The following is a 16,511-nucleotide window of genomic DNA, read 5'->3' as shown; positions in this document are numbered from 1 at the left end:
TAAGTAAAGTGACCCTTGTATAAAAATTTTAACAAGTGAGCACCTGTATGCCACATACTATCCTTATTAAATATTAGTTTATGCTTAAGTACTCATGATGGAAAAAAAGGCTTATAGTAAAAATTTCTAGAATAATTACCCAGTTATAGAAAGAGCTTATATTTATAGAGTACTTACTAGATGCAAGGCACTATGCTAAGTGCTACATCAGACAATTCACAGTAAGAAGTTTAGAATTTACTGACATAACAATGGTAAGCAATAGTAAGCCATACCTAACAGTGAATGCATCTACCCTCATCATACCAAAAGAGTGTCCTGGGTGAAAAGGGAACCTGAGAACACTTTTGTTATAAGGGCAGAGACTCCCTCCTTAAGCAGAAAGAAAATGTCCCCAATCTAGTACATGTATATTTATTTCTGAGCTAAGGAAGAAAAACCTATTTATTCTCTTACTTTATTAAAAAATTTTAACTAGCATTTATACTAACCAGATCTGAATCTAAGTGGAAGGCAGTTGACAAATGCCCAGCATTATACTGTTCTGCAGGACGGCAATCCACCACAAAGAACCGGACTCCTTCCTAAGAGAAAACAACATGTGACATACTACAATTTGCCATGAGGGTTACATTTGACACAATATAGTATTACAATTAAGCAAAGAAGAGGGAATAGGTTTATTAAAAAAATGGATCTCACAGAATTAGGAGGACCCAATTAGCAGAGATACAGGAAAATAACGTCAAGATCTTTAAATAACTATATTTGTTTTGAACACTTTGTATATACCGTTCCTGACTAGAAAGTCTTAAAATATGTAGCAGGAGAATGTCATTTTGAGCTATAAAACTATACTGGAACTTAAAATTTTAATGTGTATGTTAAACGTATATTTTAAAACTATATAGTTATAAACACAGATATAGATATAATTCCTATTTCTGCAAATAAGTTTACAAAGTTGCCAACAATTAAATTCATACAAGAACATCTTTTGGGGGTGAGAGGAGGTTCTGGAATGCCAGTTTGAACTGAGGAAGTTCACATGAGGATCTTTAAACTGGATTACAGGTTTTCATTTGTTTTTAATACTAGTTCTAATAAGAAAAACATGTGAAACGTTTGTTTTCAAAAGATCTATTGTAAAACACCTGTCTTTCCATGGCTGTTCTTCTTTCCTCCATCTTTGAAATACACCCCACCTTCCAAATACACATACTCATGGTTAACTGTTGCACTACTAGTAATAAACATATTGAAAAAAACTGGCTCATTAGATTTTTATGAAGATAGCAGGAGACAGAAAGTTATGGTATATCCTCAATTCTTTGTCATATGCTTTATGGCATTAGACCATGTAATTCAATTAGCTGTATAATTACCCAGAATTTAACTAATAAATGCTAAATTCACCCTTTTAAGTACTTTATACAATATTCTGTTGCTTTGCTAAAAGCAAAAGATTTGGCAATTTATGAAAACAGTTGTCAAGAATAATTCATTATTGACAATTAAAATCACACACAAGCTGGCAGTTTTAAAATAAGCATGTGGGAGCACCTGGATGGCTCAGTCAGTTGAGTGTCTGACTCTTGATTCCAGCTCAAGTCATGATCCCAGGGTCATGGACTGAGCTCCATGTTGGTCTCCGTGCTGAGCGTGGAGCCTGCTTGAATCTCTCTTCCTTCTGCCCCTACTACCAAGTAATGCACACACCCTCTCTCTCTCTCTCTCAAATAAAAAATTTAAAAAATGAACACGTGGACAGAAGATTAAGCACATTAATCACTCACAACAAACAGGGAGGAAATGTTGGTTTTTGCATTTAAAAGGGACATTCCTCCAACAAACTGTGGGTTTTCTTTATTTACCCCTTGAAGCTGATTTGCTTGAAGGATCTCTGACACCGAGATGGCCAGACAAAGAGCCTGACTCAGGTCTGCATCGTCATCCTTAATTCCCAACAAACTACTACCAAATAGATGGTGATTATCCTGTTTGTAGAGAAATTTTTAAAACATTATGAAGAAAAAACAAAATCAATCTTTCTTTCAAAAAATATTCTTAATAAACCATGATGAAAAGAAAATAATTATATAACACCCTTGAGTCATGTGATTTTTAAAATTTAATATTGTATCATCTCAAATCTTATAGGCTAATGGTTACAAAAAGGCTATATAGAAAAAGTCCTTGTCAGAGTTCATACAAAATAAAAGGCGATGATGAAAAACTAAAACATTCTACGTAGTTGTTTCCTATAATATCACCTATTACTATTAAACTATTTAATATCACCTATAAACTATCTAAAAATATTAAATTTTTAAATGGTTACTCACAACTTTTCATATTTTAACATAATAAAAATAAAAATAAGGCATAAGTTATGCAATATACTGATCTACAGCCTGGTTTAATTAGCAACTGCTAGTGCAGATTATTTACTAGGTCTGAAGAATAAAAGCTGTTCCTCTTACAAGACTGAAAAGAGTAAAACTTCTTTTTCATCCAGCATCCTAAACCACTATCCCATCATCTGACTTGTCCCACTTTGTTAGGAGCTGAGGTGGTCTACATAAGGCAATTATTAAAATAGCTGAAATTAGTCCCTAGAAATAAATCTCTTTTTTAATTAATTAGTTTCAGGGGAAATGTTCTTAAAAGATTTTTCTTTTCTGCCTTTTGACACATATTATACTGAACATAATTTAACCTCATCTTGCTATTTCAGCGACATGACCACCAACTAGCAATTATTATTATAGAATGCCTAAAAACAAATAAATAAAAGACAATACTGCTCTCATGGGCACCTGAGGTCATAGACAAATCTGCTTATTTTATAAATGGTAATTCTGGGGCGCCTGGGTGGCGCAGTCGGTTAAGCGTCCGACTTCAGCCAGGTCACGATCTCACGGTCCGTGAGTTCGAGCCCCGCGTCAGGCTCTGGGCTGATGGCTCAGAGCCTGGAGCCTGGAGCCTGTTTCCGATTCTGTGGCTCCCTCTCTCTCTGCCCCTCCCCCGTTCATGCTCTGTCTCTCTCTGTCCCAAAAATAAATAAACGTTGAAAAAAAAAATTTTTTTTAAATAAATAAATAAATAAATAAATAAATAAATGGTAATTCTGTGCCTCCTCCACTATTAGCTTTTGCTTCTTGGAGTTTTACTTTCTAGGACTCACACCACTCGTGTTTCTAATCTGGTGTCCTTTCATTTGAAAGCATTTGTCTGGCCTGAGAAAGGTTCTAAGTCTCTATGTGACTAAAGGACCTTTTGGTCACAACTCTGCATCATTAAAATTGTGCAAAGCTGAACTCCAGACAAAGGAGACATAATTATACATCCTCCATCAGATTTCTGTAATATTTAAAGTCAAGAAAGCACTAGCGTAAGAAATCTCTCCATTTTCTCATGATCAGAAATAATTAATAATCAGAGTGAGGTGAAATGGTTCCTAGCATATGTGTATGCTCTCTTTTCAATCTGTCCCTCCACTGGGGCAAGAATTTATAGTGAAAAATCACATAAAACTGCAACACAGATGACAGAAAAGAGGGGCACCTAGGTGGCCTAGTCAGTTAAGTCTCTTGATTTCGGCTCAGGTCATGATTTCAAGGTTCATGAGATCGAGCCCCACCTAGGGCTCCACACTGACAGAACAGAGCCAGCTTGGGATTCTCTCTCACCCTCTCTCTCTCTCTGCCCTTCCCTGCTCATGCATGCTCTCTCTCTCTCTCAAAATAAATATTAAAAAAAAAAAAAAGAATGACAATCTAGAGTATTTTAACTGAAGTGGACACAACATGAACAATAAAACAATGTACAAAATGTGAAATACTGAAGCTGGTAATTTGTCTTATACCTTCCTAAATGAAGCTGGTGTTTTACTGCAATAATACTGAGCCAGAGAGAAAAGGTCTTCTATATCCTCTAGATTCAAACTGGATGGAGTATTTTCTAAGAACTCTGAAAAACAATTACAGATATGAGAACATTTTTAAAAATTGTGGAAAATACAATCATGAACATTATTTATGCAGCAAAGCTAGAATATCTTCAACATAATAAAAACTACATAAATAGAATGTCAATAGTGAAGCCTTTAAAACTGCTTGAGGAGCAGTGGAGTTTCCCAAAGGAGCTGACACTATTAATGCAATTCTGCTGTTAGTGAAAGATCGTTTCAGGCAATCAAATCATATTCATTAGCCTTGATTGCAGCACTGTGATTTATTTAACAAACACGTTAAGTGCCAGGGCCCCTGGAAACAAAAAGTGACTAAGAAATAATTCCTGACTTAAGGAATTCTGTCTTGTGTGAGAAATGTGAAAATTAACCACTATAATGTTGTGAGATAAACATTATAATACAAATAATACAAAGTGGCAGTACAAAGAGGAAGTAATAACTAAATCTGTGTGGGGGCTAGAGTGGCGAAAACCCAAAAAAAAGTACCAAATTTCCACAATGAAAGTAATTATGAAATCTGAGTATTCAAAGGTAAATTAAGAAGGAAGAGGGGAGAAAGAGGAGGGCATCTGGTATGAACAATGAAACATAAGAAACAGTATACGAAAAGGAACTGAAAGACTGAAAAAAACATGGAAGAAATGAATGAGGATGGCAAAATCAAGGGAAAATAGGCCTTAAGGTCTGTACCTACAGAGTGTAGATGAGTTGAATGAAACCTCAGAGTTCTGTAGACTAATCTCTGAAATATACAGATGAGAAAACTGAGTTTTAGAAAATTAAGTGACGTGAAATATTTTCTCTACAGTAAGTTACTTACGGATAACTTCTTCTTTGCTATCAGACTCCTGTGCTAAAATAACTTCTCTGTAAAAGAGAAACAAATGAGTTTGAGTTAAATATTAACAGAACATCCTGAGACTAGAAAGGCAAAAAAAATCTAAGCAACTTGATACTTACTTTGCATTAACAAGGATTATTAACATTAAGAAATAAATAAAAAATGGATCTGCTTGTTGTAGATATCCATCCCATATTGCCTGAGTGACTTCAATGGAACAGTAACATGCAAAAAGGCTTCCGAGCTGTAATCAGGAAATGAAATGAGACATAAACCACTGGAAATGACCTGTTCTTTTAAAAGTATGAAAACAAATGTGTAACATTATATCCAATTATCTGCACCTGATACTTAATGTGTAGCTTAATTTTAATGTATGTAATGCAAAGGCAGAATATGTAGATTCAAGGCACAATGACACCACTTACTAGCTGTGTGACTTAGGGCATATTACTTAACCTCTAAAACTCCCATTTCTACTTAAAAAGCGGGGGGAGGGGGGGTGGAGAATACTGCTACCTTTCTTCTACCATTGTTGTGGAGAGATAATTAACCTAGAGTATCTAAAGTCACTAACACATATATGCCATAACATAATAACTGGCATAACTACCACTATAAGGGTACCCAGCATAATTATTATGGTTCTTCACCTACAAGGTAACTGTAAGGATCAAACATGGTTAATTAAGAACACAGAGTCAACTTTCAATGACAAGCAAGGTGACTTGCTGCCAAAGCTTACATGTCCATCATCTGAAATACATGAGACATTTATATCCCTGTGTTTCAGGAGCTCTGTGGTCTTCTCTCTTAAATAAAAGGGCTGTTTAATAAGTTTCTCTAGAGCCTGTGTTTTAAACTGCATAAACTCAGTGATATTTTTATTCAATTTTCACTAGCTACAGAAACAATTCCATTTAGGGGTTTAAATTGAAAACATTTTTAATGGCTAATGGGAACATATACAGTGGTGCATATTTTGTGCCAGTACTAAACTACTGTCACATATCCTTTATTATCTCTCATTTAAAATAGTCTCACGACAGTCCTTCAACGTTGACATTTTTCTCCCCATTTTACATGTGAGGAAATAAACTGGTGTTAAACAACCTTCCCAAGCTCAAAGAGATAGTGAGTGGCAGTATTTACACTAGAAAAATGACCTGAGATTCCACAGCCCAAGCTAACTGCCATTACACTTCACCACAAAGCTTTTAAGTATAAAATGTTACTGTTTTAAAAATTACTATTACAAATAAGATTACTATTACAAATACCAGGGGTATTTAGGTGGCTCAGTCAGTCGGTTAAGTGTCTGACTTTGGTTCAGGTTATGGTTTTGCAGTTTGTGAGTTCAAGTCCCCCATCGGGGTCTCTGCTGTCAGCACAGAGCCTGCTTCAGATCCTCTGTCCGCCCCCCCCCCCCAAAACCGGCCCCTTCCCCACTCATTCTCTCTTTCAAAAATAAGTAAACTTTGAAAGAAAAAAAGGCTACTATTACAAATCCCAAAGATGTAAATACAAATAGAACTGCAATATATGCATACATGCAATATATGGCCATCATTAAAGTCACATAGCCAAACTACAGCTGTCATTGCATTGCTCACAGTTGTAGCTCCCTCAAGGTTTAAGAACTAGCTTTAATGGTTTCATCTCATGATTAAAAAAAAAAAAAAAAGACTCCATTCCATAGACATGATACTAATAGCAAGAACTAGTTGGGGCATTGACTGAAGAGAAACCAGTTGTTTTAGTACTTGGTAAAATCTACTACAGGAACTGAGGACTAATTCAGAGTTGTGGCAACAGAAAGAGCATTTCTGAGGCATGATGTGACAGCAGAGACCTCTATAAGGCATCAGAATGCTTAGTTTTTTACTTGAATACAAATAAGTATGAATGGCAATATATGAATCTCAGTGAAACTACAATTTTATAGGTGTTTTATGATTTCAACTCAAAGTGATAAGCCTGTGGCTAACACTAAAGAGTAGGCTGCTGCAGTCTGAGATTTAATATGACAGTTGAAACCAGTTAGGATTCTCTTAAGTACCTTTTCCTGATTGTTTACTCATCTCATCCCCTCTGAGGTAGGTATTATTATTATTCCCATTTTACAGATAAAGAAATTGAAGCTCAGAGGCTAAGTGTTTTAAATCACACAGTTAATAAGTGGAAGAAAGGAATCCTTTCTGAAGAAAGCTAGGTTAAGACATGATCAAAGAGTATGTTTAATTTCTGAATATATATTCTTCTAGGACTCAATCGCTGTTTTAGAAAGATCTTCAAGTTAATTGAGAAGAGCAGTTCTCAAAGTGTAGTCTGAGGAGCCCTAGACTTCCCCAAGAGTATTTTTTACAGGGGAGTCCACGAGGTCAAACTATTTTCATAATAACACGTGAACTTTAATTGCCTTTTTCATACTCGTTCTCTCACAAGTAAACAATACTTTTCCAAAGGCTACATGAATTGTGGTACCATCACAGACTGAATAAAGAAGCAGGTATGGGAATCTACCTATTTGTGATCCAGCCGAATATTGAGATTTGCAAAAATATAAAACAATGTCACTATTTTCTTTTGGAAAATACAGTTATTTTGCATTAGAAAAATAGGCTATTAATGTTAACATGTAATGGATTTATCACTACTTCTAAATGAATATTTAAATTTCTTAGTTTTAATTTCTAACCATCATAATCTGTATACACTAGAGATCCTCAATAAACATGGGGTATAAAAAGTCCTGACACCAAAGGGTCTGAGAACCACTGACCCAGAATAATAAAACTTCCCATTCAAAATATATAGAATAACAGAGCACTGAGATGTACTTTGTATCTCTTTATATTGATCATTTCTTAATGATCAATATAATCTTAAGTCATTTTCCTCATGTTTGGATATCAATTCTTATACACACCATCAACAATTTAATCACACAAAGTTTTAAAGTGAACTGATACATACCACATATTTACATATATTACATGCCTATATTAGCACATATTGCATACATATATCTCACAAATATTACATATGAATGTACTATCTATGCAATATGAGATACATGTAAAACAAAAGGCTAAACTTCATTTTAAATAATCTGAACTAACATGGTCAAGAACTAAAAAACCTATTTTGGAAGTACCAATAATTTTACTCCTTTGGTTTAAGTAGTAACGGTCTATAATTTAGTACTTTTCTTTCTCTTCCCTGGGGGAAAATAAACCTAACTATAGTTTTATAGAAAGCTATTTTTCATTAAGTGTTCCTACTTTCACTTTATTACCCAGTTGAGTGCATAGGAGTCTGGAGTAATTTTCTTTGTATCAAGAAAAGAACAAAGCTCAGGCTCATGGTATTGGATGAGTAATCGGAAAAGATGAAATGGTCTTCCCTTCAGAGAACAATCCCTAAAAGACAAGAGAAGCAAGGTTTTTGCATTAATGGATCAGAAATGATCGTATCAGTAACTAGTCCTCCTGCAACACCCACCTCCTTCTCCCCACCCCCCAAAATGCCTGAACACCACAGCATTCACAGCAAGCCTACCTGATACATCAGCCAGAAATCTCTTGCTAACACCTAATATCCCTGACTTGACAGAAAGTTTGTAGAAACAGCAGGTCTACAGCCAACTCTAAGGAGATTCTCTCCAGCTCAACCCAGGCAGCACTCAAAAGAAAGAACTACAGGGACCACTGGAAAGAGCAGGACCATTTAGGTTATTTTGACAAGTTCTACATCCCAAAAGGAGAACTACAGAGGCCTTAAAAAAAAAAAAAAAAAAAAAAAAAAAAAGTCCAGCTCTCTTCTTCCCCTCCAAATACAAGGAAACTCCTAGGAAGGCTTTAGGTTAGCTCCATAGTTAACATAGTCAATTAGGAATGTCCTTTAGCAGAGGTAAAAGTCTGAAATGGCCACAGGTAACAAAATACTGGATCAAGAGCCTTAGTTGAAGTGGCCTGGGTACTAGTGCTCAGAATGAATCCCAAGAGGTACAAAACACTTTATTAAACAAGAGTACTACTTCTTGCCTTCTTCCCTTGTGTCTAATGAATCAATAAAAATGTAAACAGCTCAAGGACAGGTAATCTCAATAAAAGTCAATATTTACTGAGAAAATGTCACATGCCAGACACTGTAACAGGCACTTTACAAAGTTATCTAATTTTATCTTGACAAGCAACCCTATGAAACAGTTACTATTATTCTCCTCATTTTACAGATGAGAAAACTGAAGCTTGGCTGTGGGCAAGTAACTCACCCAAGGTCACATAGTTTAAAAAGTCAGCTAAGAGCTGTACACAAAAACTGTGCATTAAACTATTATGCCATATGACTCTTCTCTATATATAATTCAGTATTTCAACAAGCGGTATTTTGGTAGAAGCACAGTCTCTAAAAAAGCAAATTGTAAAGAAATTGAAATGAAGCAAAAGGCTTCATGTGAAAAAGCTAATGAAATGAATGTCACAGTTTTAACATAAAAGCACTGATAAAGAATATTGTCAAATGCTATTTAAGTAGGAACAATAAAAAACAATTTCTGCAAAACCAAGATCTGAGATCAATGCCAGGATTTGGTATGACTCTCTATCTACTTTTTTTTTTTTATATTGTAGATAACAGGGAAATTTTGTAGAGAAGGCCCTAGGCTGTTAATTCAGAAGCCCAGAGACAGAACTGGATTCATACTGGCAAGATTACCTCTTCCTTCATCTGAATACTTTCCCCACTCTAATATATGCAAGGCAATTGACTGTTAAGGCAAGACACGGAAACCTTAGAGTACAGACATAAAATTGTAGGAACCATTGCCTAGTATGTGTCCCTAGCAGGACATCTCAGGGAGTTAGCTACTGCAACAGCATCTATTCATTTAATAGTTCTGTACTGCAAAGCTACTCTCCACTGCAAGGCACTGTGCTTGACTTGACAGGATTCTACCCATGTTACACCGGATCTGTAATGAGAAGATACATTACAATGGAATTCTTCTAGCAGCAATTTTGTGGGGCTGTGTTCTATCCAGAGGCATTAATGCTGACCCTGCCTGGAGTGCTATATTACATGTGGAACTCATAGAAACAGTACCTGGAGGAACCTAACAAGATAGTGTACTATACAACTCAGGGTAAAGCCCCCTCCCCTACTATTATTAACTACCACTACCAACATAGTCTCTAGAGAAAAAGTTGGAGCATCATGTCCCTTGCCATCATTAGCTCTGTTACACCGAGCAGTGGTAAAATACAAGCAGTTGAGAAACCTAGTGCAACTGAATGATTCGTAAGTATGAATTCCAGTCTTGCTCTACCACGACCACAGTCCTGATTCCCGGCATCTCTGGGTCTGTTTTATGTATATGAAGCACTGTGGCTTCAAGGTAGCAAAGAGGTTCTCTACCCTGGGGAGTTTTTAAAAAATATGCCTAGGCTCTACCTAGTGCACTTATAGTTGAAACTTCAAGGACCCACATGTTTTAAAAGTTCTTGGGCTAAACAGACATTTCCCCAAAGAAGATACACACACTGCCAGAAAGCACATGAAAGATGCTAAACATCACTGACTATCACAGAAATGCAAAGCAAAACCATACTGAGATATCACTTCACACTCATTAGTTTGGCTATAATAATTTTTTTTTAATGTTGACAGTGGAAAAAGTGGCATCTTCATTCACTACTGGTGGAAATGTAAAATGATATACTTATGGAAAAGGCTGGCAATTCCTCAAAAGGTTAAACATAGAGTCACAATATAACTCAGCAATTTCACTTCTAGGTACATACCCAAGAGAAATGAAATACATGTCTACACAAAAACTTGTACACAAATGTTCATAGCAGCATTATTCATAACCAAAATGTGAAAATAATCCAAATGTCCACTGTTGAATGAGTAAGTAAAATGTGATATAGCCATGCAATTTAGCATGTAAATTCACAGACACAGAAAGATTGCCTCAGGAAGTGGTTGCTTAGGGCTGACAGTGTTGGGGGAAAATGGAGAGTTGACTACTAATGGGTACAGGATTCCTTCTTGGAGATGAAAATGTTCTAAAAAATTTTGTGGTTATGGCTGCACAATCCTGTGACTATACTAAAAAACAATGAGCTATATACACACTAAAAAGATAAATTTTATGATCTGAAAATGGTATCTTGAGCTATTAAAGAAAAAGTTATTCAGTGGTTTCTAACAAGCAACCAGGGTGGAAAACTGTATTAGTTAAAACACAGGTGGCCATCCAAACTTAGGTTCAAATCTTGACTCAGACATACACCAGACGTGTAATCATGAGTAAGTCTTTAATCTCTTTCTTTGCCTCAGTTTTTGTACTTGTATATCAGAGATATCTACCCTTTAGCGGTCATAGTTTAAATAAGAAAACACACAAAACACCTGCATTTAGTATAGTGTGTATCACAGAAAGCAGTAAAGAATGGTAGTCATTTAACTACCAAGCTCCAGAATAGTAGAGTTCTCTACTTTGGCTGCACATTGCAGTCAACTGAGAAGCTCTAAAAAAAACAATGATGCCTGGGTGCCCTTCTCAGAGATTTGATAGTCAGATATACAAATACGCATCAGGATTTTTAAGAGCTCCCTCAAGGACTCTGGTGTGCATCCAAAATTCCCTGTGCAGATTATGTCAAAAGTTCCTCTTCGCTCTGAAATCCTGACTACCTAATTGGTAGCACAGGGAACTACAAGAATTCTTTCTGGCCTCATGGATGCAGCCCCTGCACTACCTCTCCTCTGGCCCTCCACACCTGCAACCATCTAAACATCTACCTATCTAGTCTCAGCCTAAGGGTCACTTGCCCAGGGAAGTCATCTCTGACCTCCAGGACAAGTTAGGTCGCCCCCACTGAATATGCCCTTAGCATTCTATATTTCATCTTCCTAATACTCAGCACACTCCTAATTACTCGTTCAGTGCCTGCATATATAGGATTACATTTCAAGCTGTAATGCTAGCACCTCACTTAAGGCAGCACTCCAAAAATTTTACTTTTCATATAGACACTATAATGTTATTTTTATAAGGAAAGAAATTATAATAGGGATACTACCAAAAGATTGTACCAACTTTACAAGCATAAATTCTTAACCAAAGAACCCTTTAAAAAATGTTTACAACCACAGAAATAAAGTCAAATAACAGTTAAGATTCAAATACTTGAACCTTTTACTTTACCACCAAAGTAAATCTAACTTTAGTTCAAAACAAATCAGACTTTTATTCATTTAAAAACTATTATTACTAAAACGTGTTTTACCTGGGGATGTACTTATTCATGATAGCATAAAAGCAGTTGTATAAATCGCTGCGTGGCAACTGAAGATGCACCAATGGTTTCAGTAGATGTATCCAGCTGAGGGATGTGCTGTAGTTAATGTTACGTGATTTACAGTAAAAGGTGATTACGGATTCAATATCCAAAAGTAATTCTGTTGCTTTCTCTTGTGGCACTGAAAGCTGTTCTAGAAAATAAGTGTCAAAATTAAGTTACCAAGGGCCTGTTAGAGACTCAGTTATTGCAAGTAACACTTGTTTTCAAACACACAATACTTCCCTTAGTGTACTCAGAGCATGACAAGGGCAAAAGAAAACTACGCAAAAGCATGTTTCCTTTTATTTAGTATTTACTAGCTATTCAGTATTTAACTCAATAATACTTGACCTATATATATGTTAAACATAAAAATGGGCAATCCAAGGTAGAAAGGTAGGAAAGATGCTTAACCCATATTCCTGGAAAGCAAAAAGGTGTTTTCTAAACAAAAGATTATCATCTACCCAATGATGGGCAGCTGTCACTATAGCTTTGTCAGAGAAGGTTATTAATTCCCTACCAATAAATTCCCTTTCCTTTGAATACACTAGCAATAATGCTTCTGTTGTGGTTAGTAGACAAAAGCCTATCTAATAAAATTTAACTAAATTGTAATAAAAAGAAAAACAAAAAGACACTAAGGACTATAGATTAATTTAAAAATACAAACTAAATTCATTTAAGCTTGAAAAGACCTTGTGGAGTGACAGGAAACCTTTTCATCCACGACTTAAAATAGTTTTGTGGGGTTTTTTTATTACAGATCATTACCTATGATCTGCAAAAGTTTATAGGTAAACTTTTAGAACACAGACCCCTTTAATGTGAAGACTAAAGATCATACAGACCTTTTCACAAAAAAACAATTTTAAAACTGCAACAAAACTATAAAGGTACCAGAAGAACTGAACATATAAGCCAAAAAACAAAAAAACAAAAAAAACCCTACACTAAAAATTGGGCTCTCTTTCTTATAAATACTAGATATTACTTCATAAGAATTTCCAAAGAGAAGTCCTACGACTGTTTACTAGCCGTTCACAAATTTAACATATCCCAAACTGTAACAAGATGATTCTATTAAAGAGTAACTCTTCTACCTCACAATATTATTTTCAAAATTTTTCAGTTTGAAAACAATTATTAAACTTACCAATAAACTCTACACAATCTTTGTGAATGGCATTCTGTTCTGGCAAGTCTAAAATACCATCCCATGATGCCAAACTATCACCTTTTCCTGCAACATTTAGAGCAATCTGGAAAAAAGATAAAAGCAATTAGCTTTGTATGTCATGTCTCATTTTTAGAAAATATACTGTAATAATGGAAAGTCCTGAATTTTGAAATAATAATACATACTTCAAAGATTACAAAGTAATGTATTTACACTCCACCAAATGCTGATCCCTTCAGTCATATCATAATGAACACAATTATTTTAAATCTCCCTACATTAAATTTTACTACTTCATGTCAATCCAGTGAATAGCATACACAAATTTATTTCAGCAAACATCATCAATGTTATAGACTGAATGTCTGTGTCCTCCCACAAAATTCAGATGTTGAAACCTAATCCCCAATGCGATGTTATTTAGAGGTGAGGCCTTTGGGAGGTGATTAGGTCATGAGGGTGGAGCCCTCATAATGGAATTAGTGTCTTCATAAAAGAGACCCCAGAGAGCCCCTATCCCTTCAGCCATGTGAGGACACATTAAGGAATTATTATTTTTTTTAGTTTAATGGTATTATGCTTATATTTTAAAAGTCTTTATCTTTTAGACTTTCGTACTAAAGTATTTTAGTGTGCTACCAAGGATTTGCTTTAAAATAATCCAGTGGGTGAGACAGGGAGGAAAGGATAGAGATACTAATCACACAAGACTGGCCAAATATTAACAGTTAAAACTAAGTGATGGGTCATGGGGGTTCATTATGTAAGTCTACTTTTGTATGTGTTTTAAATTTCTACAATAAAACATTCAGAATGCTATGTACAATTATTATTCCATTTCTGTTACAGATATATGTGCAGAGAAGAAAAAATAAAAAGATATATACCAAGACATTATTATGTGTTTTACCCATAGGTGATAGACAGTAGATAGTTTTTATCTTATCTGCTGCTTGTATGTTTTAACAAACAGCATTTCTTTTGTAATCATAACAAAATCTTAATTTAAAATTAAAAAGTGACACATGCACTACAGAACAGATGAAGAGGAAAATAAAGCAAAGTAAAATGTCCTATAATTCCAACACACAGAGAGACCTATGTCCTCTCCCCACCTTGTCTTTAATATAGCTGACATAATTCCATGTTTAATTACATTATAAATCCTATTTTACTCATTGGTTGCATTTTCCCATTTCATTAAACAATCTTTATAAACATCATTTGTAATGACTACAAAAGAAAAAGCATTGCCCTTCAAAACCTATATTATTAAATAACCAAACATGACAGAAACACACCATTTAAGTTGCTCTGTTTGATAAATTCTCTAGATGCAACATGGTCAGAAGATGATAAAGTTTTCTGCAACTTAGAAAAATGAACATAAAAATTCTCAAATGTTATTCTTAAGTGATGACATTTTGCTTTAGTTTTCAGTTACTTTACCTTCCAAACTTTGGCCCTCAGATTAGCAGGTAGTGGTCTTCCCTGAATTATATTTCTCAAAGTTTCAAGATCACAACCTCCTGCTTCCAGAGCTTCTGCAAGATCTTTTTCCCTAAAAAACAAGTCCTTAATAGATCAATTCTACTTATTTTTTTCTTATTGAAGATTAATTTATAACCATGGCCTATTAAAGGCTGTGTGTGTCTACGAAGAAAAGGTTCTCAGTAGCCAAAATGTAATGCCAAGGCATACACAGCATTTTGTTTCCTTGGAAGGGAATCTAGGGTTTCGTGCAATTTACTCTTATTTTGCACTTAGTTCTAACAAGCTCAGTTATGTTTTCTAAAATTAAAGAAATTTAAAAAGAGAAGACAGCACAAGCAGGATGACAGCACTTAAAAGTCACAGTAATATTACTATTCATGGTAGTAGTACTGACTCACACTTTACAGAGCACTATCTTTGTGCCAGGCAGTGTTCCAAATACTGTCCAGGTGTTATTTTGATTCTCACAACAACCCTATGAAGTAACCACAATCATCACTGGCCCCAGTTTACATATGCAAAAGTTGAAGCAAAGAGGGGTTATATAGTTTATGAACACTCATCTAGTAAGTATTCTAGCCAAGATTCCAATTTTAACAGTCTGGTTCCAGAATTTATGCTCCTGATATTATGCTAAATAGTGGCAAAGAGGAGAAATCATAAAATTCTGCCAAGAACTCAGTGCTGTATGGGAATACTTAGTACATAACTCACACAGGTATCATGCCTAGAGCTGTGCCTAGCTTACAGTAAGTGTCCAATAAATGTCAGATGAACAAAAAAAGTTCTAATGGCATCACCATTTTATATATTAAATATATGTATATAATATATATATTCTTTTAAAGAAAAAGAATACATCATTGAGTACATCAGCAAGCAGTTATGTACAGTCTGCTAGGTTTAAGGAGAAAATTAAACATGAAATAAATTTTATTTTTGTCTGTATATGGTTAAAAAGAATATATTTTTCAAAAACTTTCACAAACATTATGAATTGTTTTTTAGCCATGAAATAACCACTTAAAATAAGTAATTCTCTCAGAATTCTCAAAAGCTGAGTTTTAGTCATTGTTTATAATTTTAATGTACAAAACATAAGAAATCTATATAAATAAAAATCCATAACTCAGCCAGACAATTTCTAAAAATCTTTGAAGCAGCCTGAAAGAGTCTCCCACTACAATCAGGAAACCAAGATTCTGTCACACTGGGGGTGGGGGTGGGGGGGGTGGGAAGATGGTTCTGAGGAAAATAATTTACTACCATTTCACATTCTCTTAATAAGATAATGTAAATCTCCCCTACTGACAGGATTCCAAGAATATTAGTTTAAATGGGTAAATTTACTAAAGTGTTACCCTCTTAATGGAATGGAATTAAATGAAATATATATAATCACTTGGGATCATATTCAAAACAAAAGTAGTGATCAAATTTTAGCTACTACAAATTCATAAGAACAAGAATATAACTAGTAACTACGCAAGAAACATTTTTTTTTTCCTTTTGCTATGTGGTCACCAAAGTGTTGGATAAGAAAGTGAGGGAAAAAGATTTCAAGTCTACTGTTCAGAAATGCTTCAGGCCTATAGTTGATAAAGAATGGGGTTTATCTCTTCTCATCTGGTCAAAATGTACAAGAGAGCCTGTTAGAATGTGAAAGGT

General features: G+C 35.0%; 1 protein-coding gene across 2 annotated transcripts in view; it reads right to left on the bottom strand.

Annotated features, from left to right (window-relative positions):
- The window catches only part of TBC1D23 (TBC1 domain family member 23), a 59,767-nt gene that overhangs the window by 22,659 nt on the left and 20,597 nt on the right, over positions 1 to 16,511 (bottom strand). For both annotated transcript variants that reach the window (XM_045501777.1, XM_045501778.1), the window contains exons 2-10: positions 14,799 to 14,910; positions 13,326 to 13,431; positions 12,116 to 12,320; positions 8,116 to 8,239; positions 4,937 to 5,061; positions 4,797 to 4,843; positions 3,869 to 3,972; positions 1,875 to 1,997; positions 492 to 584 (exon numbers count right to left, since the gene is read on the bottom strand). In XM_045501777.1, coding sequence (XP_045357733.1) covers positions 492 to 584; positions 1,875 to 1,997; positions 3,869 to 3,972; positions 4,797 to 4,843; positions 4,937 to 5,061; positions 8,116 to 8,239; positions 12,116 to 12,320; positions 13,326 to 13,431; positions 14,799 to 14,910 — 1,039 coding nt within the window. The remainder of the gene's footprint in view (positions 1 to 491; positions 585 to 1,874; positions 1,998 to 3,868; positions 3,973 to 4,796; positions 4,844 to 4,936; positions 5,062 to 8,115; positions 8,240 to 12,115; positions 12,321 to 13,325; positions 13,432 to 14,798; positions 14,911 to 16,511) is intronic.

The sequence above is a fragment of the Leopardus geoffroyi genome, chromosome C2 (genome assembly GCF_018350155.1).
Source record: "Leopardus geoffroyi isolate Oge1 chromosome C2, O.geoffroyi_Oge1_pat1.0, whole genome shotgun sequence".
Classification (NCBI taxonomy): Eukaryota; Metazoa; Chordata; class Mammalia; order Carnivora; family Felidae; genus Leopardus; species Leopardus geoffroyi.
The sequence above is the reverse complement of the archived record's forward strand: the minus strand, read 5'-3'. Positions and strand labels throughout refer to the sequence as shown.